Consider the following 19239-nt stretch of genomic DNA (forward strand, 5'->3'; position numbering starts at 1 on the left):
TGCCAGCCAAAGTATGCAAACTATCAAGCATGTTTATCTATTAAATGGTGGGAGTTTTTTTGTTACAGATGACACGGCGTATGGTCGACACCTGCACTTTGGAAATATGTTTTGAGATCATTTTAGACAGCATGCTGCAGCTTTCAACACCACAAGTGCACCACGCTGGATCTCCATTTGTTATTCTGGCAAATTACTTTTCCCTGAAGTGTACGACATGCCAAACTGTCACAGCACTTCTCCCTCCAATCAGGCATATAAATAGCGTTAAGATGTGGCCAACAATCCACAGAGGGCAAGAGAAAAGGCTCCTCTCCACCTCCGCAGAGCTGGTTGGCATTGTCCAGAGACATTCCAGCCCAATCAAAACAAACAGCGCACTCGCAGTGAGGAAAACCTTAAACAAACATTTGGTTCTCATTTAAGCATGAGATCGTATGCAGGGAACTCTGCCCTCAAATTCAGGACTTGGATCATGTAAGGCAAAAACACACTCACATCCAAGATTTGACTTCTTTTTCACAGGGAAGACTCATGAGATGTTTGTAAAAAATCAGGGGAAAGGTTGCTCTCTGCGCCAGTTCAACATTGATATTCTTGGAGAGTAGGGGTGGGGTGGAGGGAATCGATTCTTTGATGCATCGCGATTCTCTGCCTCTCTCTCAATGCAGAAAAGTAAATAATTGGAACTTGGAATTTAATGGATTAACACTGATATTAGAAGCACTTGCTAACTCAATGATTGTGACTCAGGTGCTTCTGGAGAATGCACTGGAACGCCCCAACATGTGAGATGGGGTTTCGGCTAACTACTTAGCAGCTACCCTCCTGTGTGATCTGTTCTTTCAGCAGTTACATCTGTACCAGAGGAAAATGAAGTGGTTTAACATTAGAAAGGTGCTGTGTCTTCTTCCTCCTCTGCAACTGCTCTGCTGGGTACTCCCAGGGAAGAGGATGTTAACCAGGAAGTTCTGCCGTCAGAGCATTTTCAGCCCTGTAAGGTGGGCTTTCCGTTAATAACAGCGAACACTAACAGGCTGTTTTTGTTATCAGGTGATTCAGAACATGTTGGGAGTCTGTGTTAATGTACTACAAGGATGCTGCCACAGGCACACTTTGCTTTCTTTTCTTGTTGGCTCTTTGCAATGTTGGGAAACATGATGGCAAATTTAAGCTTCCAGTTGACACAGCTATACCTTTTGTGGCTTCTGTTGCATTAATAAAGCATAATGGAAGTAAACATATTATGTTTTAAAAATCATGTATAGAAATAAACAATTTTGATCATCAAGATGCATCAATAATTGTCTTATAATTGTATCATGGCCCTCTGACTCAGAATCAAATGGAATCGTGAGGTGCCTAGAAAGTCCCACTCTTCTTGGTGAGATGCACAAGGTGCGTTAATTAGACAAAAGCAGGTTACCCAGTTAGTGGGGAACAATGTGCAATCGAAACGGACAACAGCAGTTGTTTCATGGCTGCTGAATGAGCAGGCTTGCATAGATGCAGTGGTGGGTGTGAAGGGGACCAAAAACAAAACATTCTGTGTCTATTGCACAAAAATGTAGAGATTCCAAAAAGTGCAGAGGCAGCAAAGACAATATACAGCGATCAATACAAAACAAATGAGGAATGTGCATCAACATTCAAGTTCATTCAGCTTGGAATCTGACCATATTCTGTACATTTTTCAGCCTTGCACTAAATATCTACCAGGTACGTTAGTTTATATTGTCTGGTCTGAGAGTAATATCTGAGAGGGACTGCATTTACAATTCCCCTTTGTATTTCAAGCCAGGGAATCGATTAATCATCACTGAACCAGCTTCATAAAGGACATAGATGTAAAGCGAAGCATATAGTTTCATATCAGGAACCGCCAAATTTCCAAACTCTTTTCCCTTGCTGTTAAGTTTTCATTTTCACTTTGGGATGTGTTCATTTCCATATGAACTGAGAGATTACTTTATGTTAATGTTCCCAGCACTTGGGCAGAAGGGACAAAGATAACATGGAACTGTGAAAATCTATTCTAGGTAGAACATTCATATTAATTATTGAAATCCTGGCTGATAGAGAATTGGGTAGTCTGCACAATCTATCCTTATCTCGTTGGACAGTGTTCATTATTTGAGTAGAGTTCTTTCTCACATTTTTTTCTAAAGAGAAATATATGTCTTTTCCAAGACGGAAAAAATAAGAAATCACTGGAATACTGTGGCTCATACCAGCATCACGCAGATTTTATCACTATTTTGAGATACTAAGCCATTATTTCGATATTTTCATTATTTTGAGAAAGTTTCTCATTGGGGCGTTTGTGGCTCGGGAGTGGTCGTCCACTTAACAGAAGGTCATTGGTTCGCTCCCCGGCCTTGGCAGCCTACATGTCGAAGTATCCTTGAGGAAGATGCTGAACCCCGATTGCTCCCGATGCTGTACACCGGTGTGTGAGTGTGTTAATGCTCGTGATGAGCAGGTGGCCTAGCTACCATTGTGTGAATGGCTGAATACAGACTTGTGTCATAAAAGCACTTTAAAGTAGTGGTCAGACTAGAAAAGCGCTATATAAATACAGTCCATTTACCATTTGACTTTGTAACTTAAAAGAAGCTAAACTTTTTGAAAATCTCAGTAATACCAGGGGAAAAAATGCTGCAAATCACTATAATGTGAAAAAAAAGACTTATTATTGCAAAATAATGACCACATTTTAACATAATGACAAAGTTGAGATTTTGAAAAAGTTTATAACTATTTTGAGATACTAAGTGATTATTTCGATATTTTCGTTATTTTGAGAAAGTTTCTCTTTGGAATGATTTAAAGGATCTTTTTTTCTTTCATCACATTGGTGGAAATGGGCTTACATAGGGAAAGACTCCTGAACCTCGGACAAAAATAAAAGCACATCATCTGCAAAAAGAGAAATGTTATGACGAATAGACTATATCTCTAATAAATACCTCATTGGTTTAATGACTGAACACTGCCTTACTGCCTGAGCTAAGGGTTACACTGGTGAAATAGATGATTGTACTTTCCAGAAATGTGAGAACAAAAGATTTTTTTGTCTCAGATGAAGATTTTAAAAGAATATTACATTCTGTCTTCTCACTTTTCAGTTTTTGAGAGCAAGACCAGAGGCACTTTCACAAATCAGGAAAAGCAGCAGGACGAGTTCTGCCTTTGTCTGATTTTGTCATTGATGATGATATGCTTGAAAGGCAGGAGAGGAACATCTTCATCCAGTGTCAGGTCTAATGTGCCAGGGCAATTTAGCCATGACAGTTCAACAGATTCAAGAGTCTTTATTGTCATTGCACATGTCAATGAAACAGTTCAGTGCGGTTCAATTGTGTAGTTTGGTACATCTAGTTACAATGAATGGACATACATTAATGTTGCATTCAATATCATCACTGTCTTTTTTAATTTTCCTCTCGTTCAGTCTTTTCCTTTTTCCCCTCTTATCACCAGTGCACACACACAATCCATACATCTCATCCAATAAAAGACCATCAGTACTGGGTTCACACCATGCAATGGTAGTAAACACTAGGTCAGTTCAGGTAAGTGCTTATTTGGACTAACATTTGACTACCACATATTAAATTCCCCAAATTTCCTTGCCTTCTCTCTCAGATTTCCCAAAAAAATGCCATGACCAGTGGGGAATTTGCCTGAATGAATGAGAGCAGAGGTGCATGGTGGATGGATCTGTAACAGGGGACCACATCTGGCATTTTCTTGTCTTGTCAGTTCAATCATGAAAGCAGCACAACCTCTGGGCTGGCCTCCACACTTCCTAAATGTAGCCCCCCCCCGGCTCGTCTTTACCTGCCCTGTAGCTCTTTAGTTACAGCCACTTAGGAGGCAGGTGCTGGAGCTCCTTGAGAATACTCGCCATGCTGCCACAGGGCTGTTCAAATATTTACCCCCGGATAACATTTCCTCGGAGGACTTAACCTGGGCGCTGCCAATAATGGGTTTGTTTTGCTAATACCTATGAATGTTTGCTTTCACAGCCACTTAACTGAAGTGCCTCAAACGTGGAGCGTGCATTTCCATTTGCTTTATCCTGACAAATTAATTAGTGTGTAAAGTAATGCTGGGAGGAAACACACCCTCAGACACACGCCAGGCCAAATTACTGTAGTGTTACAGTTCATTAAGGAAAAGCCCAATTACTCATACCTCTCTAACGCTTGCAAATAATGACGGTTATGAGTAGTGAGTGAACCATACACTCTTTCAATGTATTAAGGAAGAAAGGCTGATTATTTCACTATTATTTTTCATAATGTTCACACCGCAGACATGTATAAAAGACCACCATGACATCACCCATTGGCCTGTGGATCATCGCTTAGAAACCCTGAGCTTGGCATTATGGCTGTCACCACCTTGGTTATACCTGGATGAGAGGGTCAGAGGTGGGGAGGAGTGAGGGGTGGATCTGACTGAGAACCAGAGGCTGTTACATCCTCCTATACTGGCAACCTGACTGCACCTGTGTCTCACCATGGCCACACCCTAAAGCAGGGATTCTCAAACCTGTCCCTCAAAGGTCCCAGTCTGATTTTTCAGACAGACGTCCGAGGTCCAGAACGAGTGGAAATAAGAAAATAACATTAAATGAATGGGTTAATGTCACATCTCTTATGTACAAAACTCAGACATATTCTTACAGCTACATTTACACTATTTGCAGAAATTGTGTACTACATAAAAGGAGACACGTTCTGTGTCTGATAACACAGTCTCTGGTGTGTTGTTAATGTGTGAACTCAGCAGAAACAACACACAACACTCTCTGCAGGAGTTAATGTTGAAGTGACAATAGTGTCAGCTATAGGGAAATCAGCCACATTGAAACCACATTCATCTGTGACAAGATCACTGTGAAACTGAATCTGAATCTGTGATCTCCAGCGACACAGAATATTCAACATTACAGACAATTTATTGATCAACAGAAAGTGCATTTCAAAATAGAAAATGTTACACTTATAGCATTTGTATGAATGAGGCCTTATGGGTGAACTACGAATTATGGACTTTTTGGCTTGTTGCCAGGGGTTGGCAAGCTAACCGATGATCATCCCAGCCGGACTGGGCCTCTTCTATTGGGGAATAATGGCAGATGCTGAATGTGACTCGAGGGCGGCCTGATGATGTAGGCTGTGTCCGGATTGACTTGCCGTTCAGTCTGAGGTCTGGCCTTTGAGAAGTCCTGTCTTAAAGCATACCCTGCTTTACTGTCTATTTTACGCTGAATGGGGCCATAACTTATAAAATGAAAAGACTATAACTTCATTCAGAAAAAGTTTACTGAGGTGCTCAATCAAAAAGGTGTCGGGTCATTTCCTCATAGACTTTTATGCACTTGGATTTCTTTGTGCAATCAGTGAGGTCACCATTAGAGGCTGGCCATTTGAAATGCAGTTTGAAGGCACTTCCACATTGGCTTCACTTTTGAGCCCCGGACGCTTCATCGTGTTCCTTTATACAGTGTACGGAGTGAACATTATGAAAAATAATAGTGAAATAATTACTTTCTTTCCCTTAATACACAGTAACAAATAAGCAGAGCCTCTTATCAGTTGATTGTTTTTGGACAAAGACGAGGCAGAGTATGAAGTTGTATGAGCTGTCAGTAAGCACTGGAACAATTTCCAGGCTCGCAACGAACATGAGAAATCTCATTACGGCAGAACGAGTGTTTCTGAGGTAAGAGAAAGAAGGTGAGGGGAAAGAGTGGCTCCCGACTGCCTTTTCCATGGCTCTTGTGATCAACTCATCTTCCTACTTAATGAGGCGCAGAAATGCTAATCTGGAGCTTAAAAGGCCTTTAATTTGCTGTCATTTACCAGCATTAAAATCATCACAAGCTGGATAATCTTAGCCCTCACACATCCTGAGAGTGTTTACACTGCAGAGTTTCATCTGGCCGCAGGGGATTTTGATTTAAAGATTACTCTGGGCTTTGAGATATCAAAGTCAACAGTCCGTTCTCAACTAATCCTCATTTCTCTCCCAGAAGAGGTGGGTCGGGCCACTCTCTTTCGCAGCTAGAGGAATATTATTTTCAAACACATGCCGTAGTATGAGCAGCATGAACCACTTTCTCCAAACCGTGTGTGTCCAGCGGTCTGCTTCCGCTCGAGATTGTACCACGAAAGCATGCTGACTGTCTTTTTAGCAGCTTACTCTGGCAATGTGTGTGGGGGAGTTGGTGGCGTGGCGCTGGGGGACGGGGGACTCACCTGACTGCAAAATCTTAGTTGTGTCGCGAGCAGCCGCGCCGACCATGGCAAAGTGTCTGTAGAGTGGGTAGCATAAAACCCTCCGTCCAAATGACACCAGGACGTCTTGCAAGGAGTTGTATGTCTGCAAAACAGAGGACATGGAACATCGAGCACAAAAACAGACCATGTTTTTATGCAATAAGGGAAGGAAATGGAAACAGACACACCAATGCAAAAAACAATAAAGTTTTCCTTAGGACGAAGACCAGCTCTTATTGTGCATTGCAGTCGTTGGCACGCTAATTACTCCTAACAACCCCTCATTTATAGAGCTGGCAAAACAGGGGCTCCCAACTCTTAAACACCTCTGCAGCCTTAGCTTGTTAATTGCTGCTTCTCTTTAATCACTGCCTTAACTCTCAGATTTTCTCTGTACTCATGGACACACAGCCTGGAGACAGAAACAGAGATTTTTATCCTGCCTTTCTTTCTCTTCTTTTCTTTGGGGCTTGTTAAGGATGTGTTGCGAGCTTGCAAGTGCGTGTCATCGGGGATCATGTGCTCCCTTGGGCTTGTTTAGCAAGAGAGTAAATAAGGTCTGCTGCTGCTGGGGGAGGAACCACAGTCACACCAGCGCAGTCGACTGAGGACAAGTAAACATGCAGCAGATGGAGGGAGGAGGGGAGACGGGATGGCAGTGGGATAAGGTGGTGGGGGAAAGGAGAATGTTGGGCATAAGTGAGGCGGGAGAGATAGACAGCGAGAGCATAAAAGAGCGAAAGCAGAGAGGGAGAATGGAGTCAGCAAGCACAGCTGATTTCAGCTGTGACACTTGGACGGACAGGCAGTCAAAGACAGAGAGGAATCTATTGTAGAGCACAAGGTGAAGGGAAGAGGAGGAGGAGGAGGGACGGGAGACAGGGAGCGGGGCACTGAGCGAGGTGGCCTGTCAATAGGAGCTGACAGCTCTGCTGACTGACTGACGAGCAGCAAAGGGCTGCCAGGCAGGTGAAGACTGTTCTTTACTCCACTGCTACTACAACAGGAAAACTACCACCTCTCAAACTGTGGTCACGGTCTCGGCAACCAAGCTCCTCCGAGCAGCCTCGTCGGCACGTTTATAATTAGCAACGGCATGCGTCTCGGGTGGTTCGATCACAAGCGGTGAGCATGTGTGCGTGTCCGACACCTAATGAGCACCCTGTGGGATCTTAACACTTAAGAAATATTTGGAGGTGCACTGGGACACACTTACCACCTCTGCAGCGTGGTGTGAACTCTAATGTGTCCCTGACATTAATGAAGGATCTTCTATTCAACAGCATCATCTGTCTCGGCAGATGTGTTCATGCACAACTGTTGTCAATGAAAGCGTGAAACAGCTGGCAACAATAACTCTCTTGAGCACCACAAGAAACAGAATAAAATACAACAGAGGTTGGTGTTGAGCATCAGTCAACTGAGATTTAAGCTTGATTTATGGTTGTTCATTAAGGGGTTGCGTTGGAGTGGACGTGTACCGACTTAAAAATGTGACTGCACTTCCAGGCTACCTTGGAAAGGTAGAAAGAGATATTTTGCACCCCCTGGTATTAAAGAAGTAAAGATCCAATTCATTTTTTCTATAGACAATGTTATGTGACTCACAGTTGGACCACTTCTATGGTATGAAACTCTTGCCAGTTAAAGCATGAGTGCAAAAGACTAACAACCGCATTAGAAAATTAGAAAAAAGCGAAAGAGAACCTGGTGGCTATGAACAAGGAAAACTTGAAAGGCCCTCTCTAGAGACAGTGTTTGGTTCGTCTGTTCTGGGCAACTGTAGAAACATGGTGGTGCAACATGGCAGACTCGGTGGAGGAGGATCCGCTCCCTCTGTAGATATAAAGAGCTCATTCTAAGATAACGTAAAAACATAATGACTCCTATTTTGAAGTGATTAGAAACAAAAACACACTTATGAATATCATATTCCATGTCTGCATTAATAGATCAATAGATCATCAAATAGATCAATAGATCATCAAATCATTTACCTTTAATTTCAAGGTCAATTGCAAGAGAAATTCAACTATGGTGACATGTTGTGTTTTCAGCTGTTATAATGAAAGTTTTTTTAATTCACTACCACTGTGATTGGTGCAATGTGGTCGAGGGTGATGGGTCTTGTAGTATGTAGCACTGTCCACCATGGCACAATGGCAGACTAACATGATTTCAGAGAAAGGAAGTTGAAATAATTGAAACTGACAGCCATAACATAAACTTGTATGATCGCTGATTCATCCAGGAGAGTCCTGTGTTTCTCTGTTCAGTAGCACTGAAGATATCATTTAAAGATAAAATGGAAAGAACTGCAGGAACTGAGATTGGCTGCTGGTGTTTTCTCTTACAAGATTCTGATTCCTGCGGAGAATGCTGCTAATAAAGATGACGTTAAGGAAGTTGAAATACTCGGCAGTCTTCCCCTTTTTATCACGCAAATCTGGCAAAACCATCTCTACTGAAAACCTTGTACTCAGCACACTCATTGCTCTGCAGTGAAGGAACATAAAAACAGTGACTGCACGGGAGTAGTCTCCCAGTCAGTAATGAGAAAAGTGGTGTCTCATTACTGACTGGATGTAATTCCAATTATACAAGTATGTGCATAGCCCATGTTCAGGGTTATGTGAAACACAGTTACTGTGAGAATCAGTCTAGCCTTGTGAAGGTGCCATCAACGTAAAATAAATGAGAACTAAAAGGCAAAACATACGCCGATACGAGTATCATGGTGAACCTCCCATTAACCCCTTGCATCAACTATAAATCCAGCTTTACATGAAATGCATTCTGATTTAAACCCAAAGTAAAGAAATTTATGGAAAATTCTTCATGTAATCTGGGTGTATACGGATATGAGACGTAGATCTACCGCTTCATAAGGCAATGCCCACATTGCTGCAAATGCATGGTTTTCTCTACAATTTGAGCTCTACACTAAGCCTCCTGAAGTGGAGAAATTTAAAACAACACTCCAGCGATGCAGAACGGACAGAAAGCCACAGGGTTTGACAAAACCACACCTGCAAAGAAACTATACCACAGAAACGTTAAGAAGCCAAATTTCTACAATTTCTGCCAACATCCCCTGTGATCAATCATCTTATACATCGCTATATTGTTCTCACAATGCAGGGCCCTGTTCCAAGAAGCTTTTTTACAGAGTAATCTGGATAATTTAGCTGAGTAAAATGTGAAACCTCCTCAAATCCAGAACAAGGTCTGATGCAATAAGACTTATTCTAGGTCAGGTTTTACTCAGTGAAAGTTATCAGGATTACTCAGGAACCTGCTTCTTGGAACAGACCACAACAGTCAAAACTGTGTACGTTTACACTGGAGAATAAAACTGTAATAGCTTAATAGATTAAATCACTGTTTTATACTTAATGTAATGTGAGAATTTGAATTTTGTGTTTGACTACACAGAAAAACTAAGTAATAATGTAGAGCAGGAAACAATAGAGTAAGGTGTAATGAGCCTGGACCAAACTGAGGTTTGTCTGTCAACTGCTTGCACTGGATCGAATGCAGCCATCATCAACTCCAGGAGGAGGGAGAGGTTGAGATAAACCTAATGATCTGAAAACACCAGCGAGAGTGGAACCCAATCTGACTCAGGAACAAGTCTAAATATGTCCTTCTATCATGGACATGGGCTAAGATGTTAAACGACATAAGCAAACTCCTCTAGACAGACACACACACAGGTTGTACAGGACTCAGGTAATGTGCCGAGTGCCTGTGGCTCACACTGAAGGCTGGAGTTAGAGACATGGACCTGGACTGTTCATTTCAGTATCAATATCAGTGATGGAGTTAGAAAATTAGAGTCTCGAGTGCGTCTTCAAACCATTGATGCAACGGTCAAGCAAGGTATTCATACAGAGTCAAACCATGTGTGAAAGTCACACATTCACACTGATGTTCACCTCTCCAGTCACTCTGTATCATACAGCCAACCTACCCGCCAGTCAAAACAAGTCTGTTCAACGGCCGCTACTGAGCCACGATCAGAGGCAACCGCAAGTCTAAGGAGTGCAAGAGGAGAATAAAAGAGGAGCTGAACTTGTCATGACATTCTTAGCCATATTCACAGTTGGTATTTTAAAAATGTTCACTACTCAGAATGCATGTTTTACACAAAGTTTGTTTCAAAGTCTGGAATACGAACTGTGGAAAATAATGGCAGAATAAGAAAGACAACTCGTTGTCCTTATGTTTTAACATTTTTTTCTTTTCCAGTTAGAGAAAAGAAGATAAACGTACATTATTAAAAAAATAAGCAAGTGTCTGCCAACATACACCTAACTTTAAGAACAAAAGGGTTGCCTCTGTGAGAATGTCATCATTAAGAAACAGAGCAAACCTGAACCTGAACTGAATCTGAACTCTGTTTGACTTTCAGATCTTACAGATGGTGCCGACTAGGACATACTTCAATGGAAATCATGCCCTTTTTCCACCATGATGCATATATTATGGTCTATATCTGTACATTCATATTTACGCCCGTGTCTATTTGCTGGCTAGCTGAAAGTAGGGGTGGGAGATCTTTATTTGGTGCTTTTTTCATTTTAATAATTGACAAAAGAAAATAACAGCTGATAAATCTTTCGGCGAGACTTGCTTAAAGAATAAGCTCGGTTTCCATACAGTGGTGTCACATCATGCTGAAATATTGTTGGCAAGAGGGACACAATCAGCAAGACATCATGAGTATATAGAATGGCTGACACTCCAGACATGGTTGCGTGGTCAGGAGCAGCAGCATGCCAGCTCTCAGCTGGCAACAAGACCTGCCAACATGTTCTCTAAATGCACATCTGTAACTCGATGGAAACCAGCTCCATCTGTTCATGGGTCTCACCCTTAGTTGCCCACAGACGATTTTAAAAGCACAAGTGGTTAAGGATGCAAATCAGCTGCATTATAGACCAGAAAGAAATATTTACAGGTGGCAAAAATACATTAAAAAGTCAAAGCAGGGGAAGAAGAACCAGGGACATCATCTCTTTTATCCCACATTTTCTACTTCATTGTCAAAACCTGGCACATACAAACAATACCCACAAAGCAACTCGACCCCCAAGAGTTTGGTTGGAGATTTGGGTATGTTATGCTAGTACCGTCTCATCTCAAGCAGAGATGAGGAGTGGGCAACTCCACACCCACACATTTTTTTCTTTTCAAACTGCTCCAACCAATGCTGACTCAAGTGACATCACTTATCACTCTGCAGCCCCAAAGGCTTTCTACAACTTTTTTCACATATGCAATGCAGTATACGCTACCCAAGAACTGGAAACAGACTTTGTTGTGTGAAATCAAAGAAGGTGAAGAGCCAGCGGACATCAGATCAGGGAAAAGCAGGTAAAAATTAGCAACTTGACAAGTGTGTGACAAGTACTCTAATGCATTGTCCATATTATACAAACAACAAATATGGAAGTGTGTGAGAGCAAATCATTCACAGAAGTTCATCTTATTTCCTTGTGTAATAACCGACTCACCTCGAGCCAGCAGAGAGTCCCGCTGAGCTTTCTCATTGTCCACGGTGACTCTACCTGCAGGACAGAAGGGGACCACTTAGTACAACAGCACGAGACAGGAAAGACTACAAGGACATACAGTACAATTAATTCTGCTTTGGCAAAATCAAAGTAGCTGCTCTGATTCCTGTTCACAGTAAAGATCAGGCTACAATGTAATTGAAATAAAGAAGGGGACTTGTTCGAAACTCTCCCTATTAAAATATCCCACATGGAAATTAAAATGTTCACATAGGACAGGTTTTGTTTTCATAGCTGGGCTTTAATCCCGCATCGTGCCGTATCAAATACTTCTAGCATTTGATTCACGCATGCTATGAACTGTCTTTAACAATGAAATCAGCCTCGCTCACCTTGCCGTTCTGCAGCTACCTTAGAGGAGTGACACAAAGAGGCCTGGACTGAGCTCTCGGATCTGCTGGTAATCTCTTAAGGCTCTGAATGAAATGGAAGGGGGTCTAAAGGATTTGAGGATAGAGGGCTTTGTCATCCAAGACTAAGTGCTGCTCAGCGGAGTTGCCTCTTCACACATACACACACTCACTCACATTGTGCTCTCCCTCCGTGGAGCGCACTTCATAGGAATAAGCCAGCAGGATGTCCACAAGGCTGAGCCACGCTTGGTGACGAGACGTCTTGTCCAGTAGGTAGGAGCGGTTGGTGAATTTTCTCAGCTGCTCCTTTTCATCGTCGGTGAATGACACAGCTGCGAAAGAACATGGATTTTCATTTCAGGACACCACAAGTCTTTCGTATGCATTTCAAAAGGACTGAGACACCGGACTGCCCCGTGACCTGCACAACAAACCAGAAGAGAGTGGGAGAAGCGGTGGTGGCGGTGGTTAAGTGGAGTTCCACTGTGATGTACGACTTTATGAACACGGCACACCACCAAAGCATCATCATGTAAGCATACCCTTCAATCACTAGTTCGAAATACAAAGCAAACATTTTCACATCAAAAACGTATGAAAAAATTATGTATCAAGATAACAGTCACACTAATTGCTGTGAAAGAAATAGCTTAATAAATTGGGTTTAGTGTCTACGCTAAGCCGGCTTCGTGTTTTAGAGAGAATAGGGAAAAACAAGGACTAAGATTTTGCTATTTCCTATGAATCCTCACCAAATCTGCAGGAAGCCTGGATATTTAGCCTGTGTGAGTATCGGCGCGTTCCATTTAGCGTGGAAACTGACCATGCAACAAGTCGGTAAACTAAAGCCTCCAGGAAAACATTTGTTGTTCTTGGTCTTTCAGAATACAGACAACTACAGAACAAATGTGAGGTCCACCTTTAGAACATCGTAGAGGAAGAAAGAAGGTGCAGATGGTATGTTTGTTTTGCAGTAAATTCCACTGTGTGAAAAAAGTTCTGCCTGCATTTTAATCTGTCGTTCCAAAACCAGTGCCTGGAGCCGCCATCTTGGATTTTGAGGTCGGTGCTAGTGACATTTCTGAGGGCTGCGTTTCGGTTGAAATTTCCAACTGGGAACTCAGAAATTCCGACGTCCCAGTTCAAATGGAACATGTTTATCTGGGAGTGCCTGTGTGTTCAGAAACTGAAGATTGCAGTATGCAATGAGACAGATGCCGTCTTCAAATCTCATGAATGCTAACCACGCAAGTGTCATGGTGTCACAGTCCAACCTTGAAATGTCATTGTTGTGGTAATATAACTGGATCAACTGTGCAGCTGCAGGTGATTTTCATTCTAAAGTGGCAGCTTAAAGTCCAGCTGTGTGGCAAAATAAAGTTTAGAATAAACAAAGTGGATGTCAAATCGTGCCTAGTGGAAGCGCAACATGACAGCAATTGATGAGAGGCAAAGTAGGCCAAAGAAGCCTACATTAAATTAGTTCAATTAGTAAAGCCAATCCCATTTAGATGTGTTTGACAGCTTAACAGCTTTGCATTAAGAAAACCTAAAGTTCCATCATTTGAAAATATCTCAAAACCTCCACATCCCTGCTCTCTGCAAATTCACTAACTGTTGCCTTTTGAAAGAGGCATCTGCTTAATGGGGATCTGTGGCAAGCCTAATGGGGCGGCACAAACAGACTTCAATCCCATTTAAGCTATCTGAATCGTTCAGTATTGAAAGGCGCACTGAATGTCTGCAGGAACATGCTGTAACTCAACAGTTTTTTTCCTGTCTTCCAGCAGCTTATAAAACAGCTGAAAGCAATTCCTCTCTCTGCATGAGCAGAGGAGAGTCCCTGCACTGAGCCCCTGATGTGTGCGAAGCACTGGTGTGTGTTGGCTGGAGCATGTACACAAATGCACAAAATCACACACTCAGGCATACTCGATATACATATACACGCACGCACGCACACACGTACACACCCAGTGCTTCGAAATGATCTCTGTGGCTGCAGTGGGAACTTGGCTCTGCTGGGATGGAGATTCCTGCTGCATTACGTCAGGTTTTAGCTCCCTGCAGACGCTACCTGAGTCCCTCATCAGCGCAGCTGCAGAGCACAGCCGAGCAGAACACACACAGACGGACACAAAGAGCCACTTGCGTGTGCGCCAACATCTGCACACACTCTTCTTCAAAGCAAGACACACACTGAGAGAAGGGATGAAAATATATAAAAACAGATTTAAAACACTGACTTGCAGTCACAAGCAACAGATACGCAAGCACCCAGTGACTCTTAAACACGCACAAATGCACGCATGCAAGCACGTCCACGCACACACAGTAGACAAAGAGCAGGATGCATAGGCACTTGAAGAAAAAAATATATGAGCAAAGATGTATCTAGAATACAAAGGTTGACATAACGCCGTGGTTCTAGTAGTGTTTTTGTGGAACAAACACAAGGATAAAAGTGCAGTCTGTTCTGATGAAAGATGTTGCACAACATATTGAGGTTTTGACGTTCACATCAACTAAATGCAAACTCTAAATGGTAACAGAGCACCAACTCGCTTGCAAGTTGGACCCAGCAGCCTGATATATTTTCTATTAGTTCTGCAGCCAAAGTGGTGAGGTGAGGTGAGCAGACCTGATTGATTTTCCCAACACCACATTCATTCATCTCCACTGTGGAGCCAATCAGTTCTAATGGGCATTAGTACACAGTGTATGAGGGCTTCTGCTGATTGCAAATTAATTTCTGACCTAATTCCTCCAGTTGGAACGGCAGCCTGGCTCTTCACTGCTCTCTACAGGTCCAGATGGCCTGATGGCATGGAGGAAATATGCTTTGTTGAAACACTGCTGAGGGTTGGGAAACGTTTCCAGAATTTCACAAATGTAAGAGGCCAACATGTGACCTTGGATGGCAGATATGGTTAATGTTGTGCATACACACACTGTGATCATGTCAAGTATGAAATCGAAGGGACATTTGATGACACAGTCTGCTCAAACTGCAAACTTGGGTAGTGTGGTAGTACTGTCTTAGTTGGTCAAAGGTCAGATTTCTGCACCCAGCCATAACAAAGTGCAGCAGGTAGCGAGAGGCTGAGCTGTCAGGACCACTTAGCTGGACCAGTGTGTGTGAATGAAGGCCTCCAGTGGACAGCTGTGGCCTGTCAGTGTGCTGGCCCCGACACCGGAGAGCACAGAGGGGCCAGTTTCTACTTCATTAGCACTTGTGTCCACATCCATCTGTCAGGCGACATATATGTCAGACTTAGCGGAGGTCAAGGAGGGAAAAGTCGAAAAAAGCAAACGGAGGAATTGTGGTCCCCATTTGAAATATACGACAAATAGTTAAAATCATGAGCATGCTTTCAAGATTTGACGGCAAGACGCTTAAATCTCCTAACCGACCGCCATTCTTCACACTCAGCTGAGGCTAACGCTATTCGACCTGTCAATCAAGCCATTAAGTTTAATTTGGCCCATTTATCTACGCCTGGGCTCCCGACTGAGGCACTCCGTCTTAGAATGCAGAATGAGGCGAGGGTGCCTGCGGGGCTACAGGGAACCATAATGTTCTTCGGAGGCTACACTAATGGCCTTTGCATTGCTGACTGATGGCTGCTCGTCAGCGATCGGGCCCTCGCGCTGGTGGAGACGAGACCGGCGGCGCTCCCTCCTGCGATAATGCTATCAGTTTAATCTAAATCCTCTCTCAAGAGTTCGACACCCATGCACTACATGTAAGCTGTGGCTGTGAGCCACACGCCTGCTTAAACAGTGGAAGTGCTGGAATTAGCAGGCTGTTAGAGGAGCCGGATGGCACAATTAAACAGTCTCTCGCAGTGCCGAGGCTTCACGAGCTATCACTCCTATGCAAGAGGCTGAACGGAGAAATGAGGCTCCAGCCAACAAGCAGCACGTCTCAATTTGAGTAAATGAGCCATTGTTTTGAACTGGATGGGAACTGATTGCAAAAAGAAAGCTGAAGAAAAAAAAAAGACATTGAAAACACAGCATAAATGCTGAGCTTGAGTTGTCACATTCGAACAAGCAGATGGTCTTGTTTAAATTGGTCAACAGGCAGCTGAGAGATGTAGTGATTAGGGAAGGTCCAAGTTCAATCTCCCATAATGGCAAATGTCTTTCCTGCTGAAGAGCCCTGAGGCACTCTGGCAGGGAGTGCAGTTCTGTAGCAGCTCTCTAGCTGACCTTCCACTGGAAGGGGGCAGTGAAAAGACTCATGTGTCCTTTGGGGATTAATATATTGTCAGAGAACAATGTCAGTAACTTCCAGGCGCAAGTCCCAGCCAACAGATTCCTGTTTGAAACTCTGCACATACAACATTTCAAGTCACAATACTATTAATGGATGTTTTGGAATAGCAGCACTGGGGATAGTGAAAACAGTCACCAAGAGTATTTTAATTTGGTCAAATAATATTAACTAACAATGCATGATTGCACTCTTAATTTTTGCAACTTCATGCCCCCTTCTGGTAGCCTTCAGTCACTACTTTGTTGGTTACTTTTAATTTCTAGAAAAACTCAAATGATTCACATTCATAAAAATATATGTATCTCACTACAACAGGAAAAACGTGTGCTGATGTAAAGGATTTTTTTGGAAATCCACCCATTTCTGCACTGCAAACACACACAACTCTACTTAGTTATTAATGTCCTGCTGCTGGAGTCTTCTAGGTATCTTTACCTGATCTTCTTGTATCAATTGTTCACATTTTACTGTTTTTTAAAAGCAAAAACAAAAAGATGATTATGAAAGGATGACTTAAACTCACCAGCTTCTCCCTCCTGCTCTGCAGAAGGACTCAGCTTTGCCCACCACGGCCTAAACTTCAGCAGCCCCTGTACCTCGTCATCCTCGAACAAATCAGCCCTGCAACGACACGTCGACGTTACACACAGCGCGGGGAGTCGCTGTTTTAAGGGCGTCACGAGGATTTGACTTTGACACACTCACAGGTAATGGTCAGGAGAAAATGCAGACGCCTCTGCCTCTAGCCGTGCCTGCCTCCTCTGCGCTGCTGTCGTTCCGTCGGGGTTCTTGACATCAGTCACGTCGCTCAGTTCCTCCTGTCAGGACAGTCCCAACATGTCAAATCCTGCTGTGTCATCTTAACTTCACTTGTGTGATTCAAACAGTTCTACTCAGCAGCTTTGTCTCATCACATTCATAACAGGTATGAAGATGTCACAGACGGAGGAAGTAATCATTATTTGTTACCTCACCTGTAATCGTGCAAACACTCCGGACCTCTGACTGCCAAAGCCGTATGTCTGCAGGGCTCTCAGCTCCTCCTCAGAGCTCTCCTTGTACACCTCCTGCTCAACTTGCCAGTCAAATTCTTCCTCATCTTCGTCTTCCTCATCTCCCACGCTTTCATTGCCTTTTTGAAACGTTAAGAAATTACAGTAAAGTAGATTAGATTTCTCCTGTCTGCACACTCTGTGGAGATATGCAAGACTATTTTTTTCTTTATAAACAAGTTCAGCTGTTGTGAAGATTTGACTCACCTGTGCTTAAGTCCTCTACCAGTGGTTTTGCTGACCGGGAGCCTTTTGGGGCGAGGAGACTTGTCAGCATCTGAAGTCCTTCAAAGTGCTCTCCAGCTGTTTCCTTAGGGACCCGAAGATTGAAGAGACCTACAGCAAAGATGGGACAGGAAGTAAGGGATGTCTAACCAGTGCAAAGCTCCTTTTGAATAACATCACTCCACACAATCATGTTATCTAATACACTGGATTGATTCTAGTGGTGAAACAATTAACCAATTAAATGACTGACAAGAAATCAACCACAGCTATAATCATAGCGACCAATTACTGCTTCATTCACCAAATGTCAAGTAACAGTACAGATGATTTGGTGACTACAGAGTCTCAAACGGGAGGATTTGCTTGCTTTTAGGCATGAATACTGACTGAATACTTCTGCTGTGACAGGATACTCATAATGTGAGTTGGTTTTGACATTTTATGCTAGACTATCTAAAAAGAATTTTTAAAAAAACTACTACAAGTTGAGAAGCTATCGACTTAATCGAAGAAATGACTAAACGCTCTTTACAAACTTGTATGTTATATGAAGTCAGTTTGATGACAGACTAATACTTTTAATCGTAAAGAAAAAAAGTGCAATTGATCACTCTTTGTACATAGATTTAAATGTGAAGAACAAACAGCCTGATCAATCTGGCCACCTGTGCATGCAACACTTCAAATCTAAGTAGCTTCTTTGTATGTGCTATTAAAAAACAAAAAAAAAAAAAAAAAAAAAAAACGGGCAATCCATGACTGATGAATTAGACTGATTTGGCCACACAAGAGGTATAATCTGATGGTCGCCTAAAGACCTCATAAAACTCCAATGCACCCAAGTGTTAAAGCTTAGATGTGCTTTACGACGGAAGCTGACTAATTGCTTGAGTTGCAGGCCTTGCAGAATAGAGAGCCGGGAAGAGGGATCTTAATGATTGCTCATTATAAGTCTAAACAAGGACACTCATTAGCAGAGCTTTATTAGCAGATGTTACAGGCTTATTTGGACACAGCGTGTTAACTGGGACCATGCTGACAGACGGGCAATGAGGTGTCAGAGTCCATAAGGCAGACGCCTCCGTAAAGACAGCTTTATTAGAACTGATTATATGCAACAGAAAGTCAAAGACAGATCACAGTGACAGAGAGTAGTAGACAGTGGTAAACGTCACCCAAATCGTCATTAGAATATTTAATTTGCTTGCTATATATTTCAAGACAGTCCTACATGAGCTCTCTGCCACAGTCACTGTGAAAGGAGATAATACAGCCTGCAGCCTGCAGGCTGCAATCATTCTGACATTACAAATGGTTCCAGTGGCCCTTTAAATGGGATGAAATCAGGAGGATCATTTACCCTGGCTGATTGACTGAAGAGCAAATTAAAGACACCCTGAGGATCAATCACTGGCTGCTACTAGAACCACGTCAATCAGTGCCTTGTGAGAG

General features: G+C 42.8%; 1 protein-coding gene across 1 annotated transcript in view; it reads right to left on the reverse strand.

Moving 5' to 3' along the window:
• The window catches only part of shq1 (SHQ1, H/ACA ribonucleoprotein assembly factor), a 40806-nt gene that overhangs the window by 19294 nt on the left and 2273 nt on the right, over nt 1-19239 (reverse strand). Inside the window, exons 4-10 of the mRNA XM_041956542.1 lie at nt 17767-17895; nt 17482-17639; nt 17213-17325; nt 17031-17128; nt 12400-12557; nt 11813-11866; nt 6273-6396 (exon numbers count right to left, since the gene is read on the reverse strand). Of these exons, the coding sequence (XP_041812476.1) occupies nt 6273-6396; nt 11813-11866; nt 12400-12557; nt 17031-17128; nt 17213-17325; nt 17482-17639; nt 17767-17895 (834 nt within the window). The remainder of the gene's footprint in view (nt 1-6272; nt 6397-11812; nt 11867-12399; nt 12558-17030; nt 17129-17212; nt 17326-17481; nt 17640-17766; nt 17896-19239) is intronic.

The sequence above is a fragment of the Chelmon rostratus genome, chromosome 2, assembly GCF_017976325.1.
Source record: "Chelmon rostratus isolate fCheRos1 chromosome 2, fCheRos1.pri, whole genome shotgun sequence".
Classification (NCBI taxonomy): Eukaryota; Metazoa; Chordata; class Actinopteri; order Chaetodontiformes; family Chaetodontidae; genus Chelmon; species Chelmon rostratus.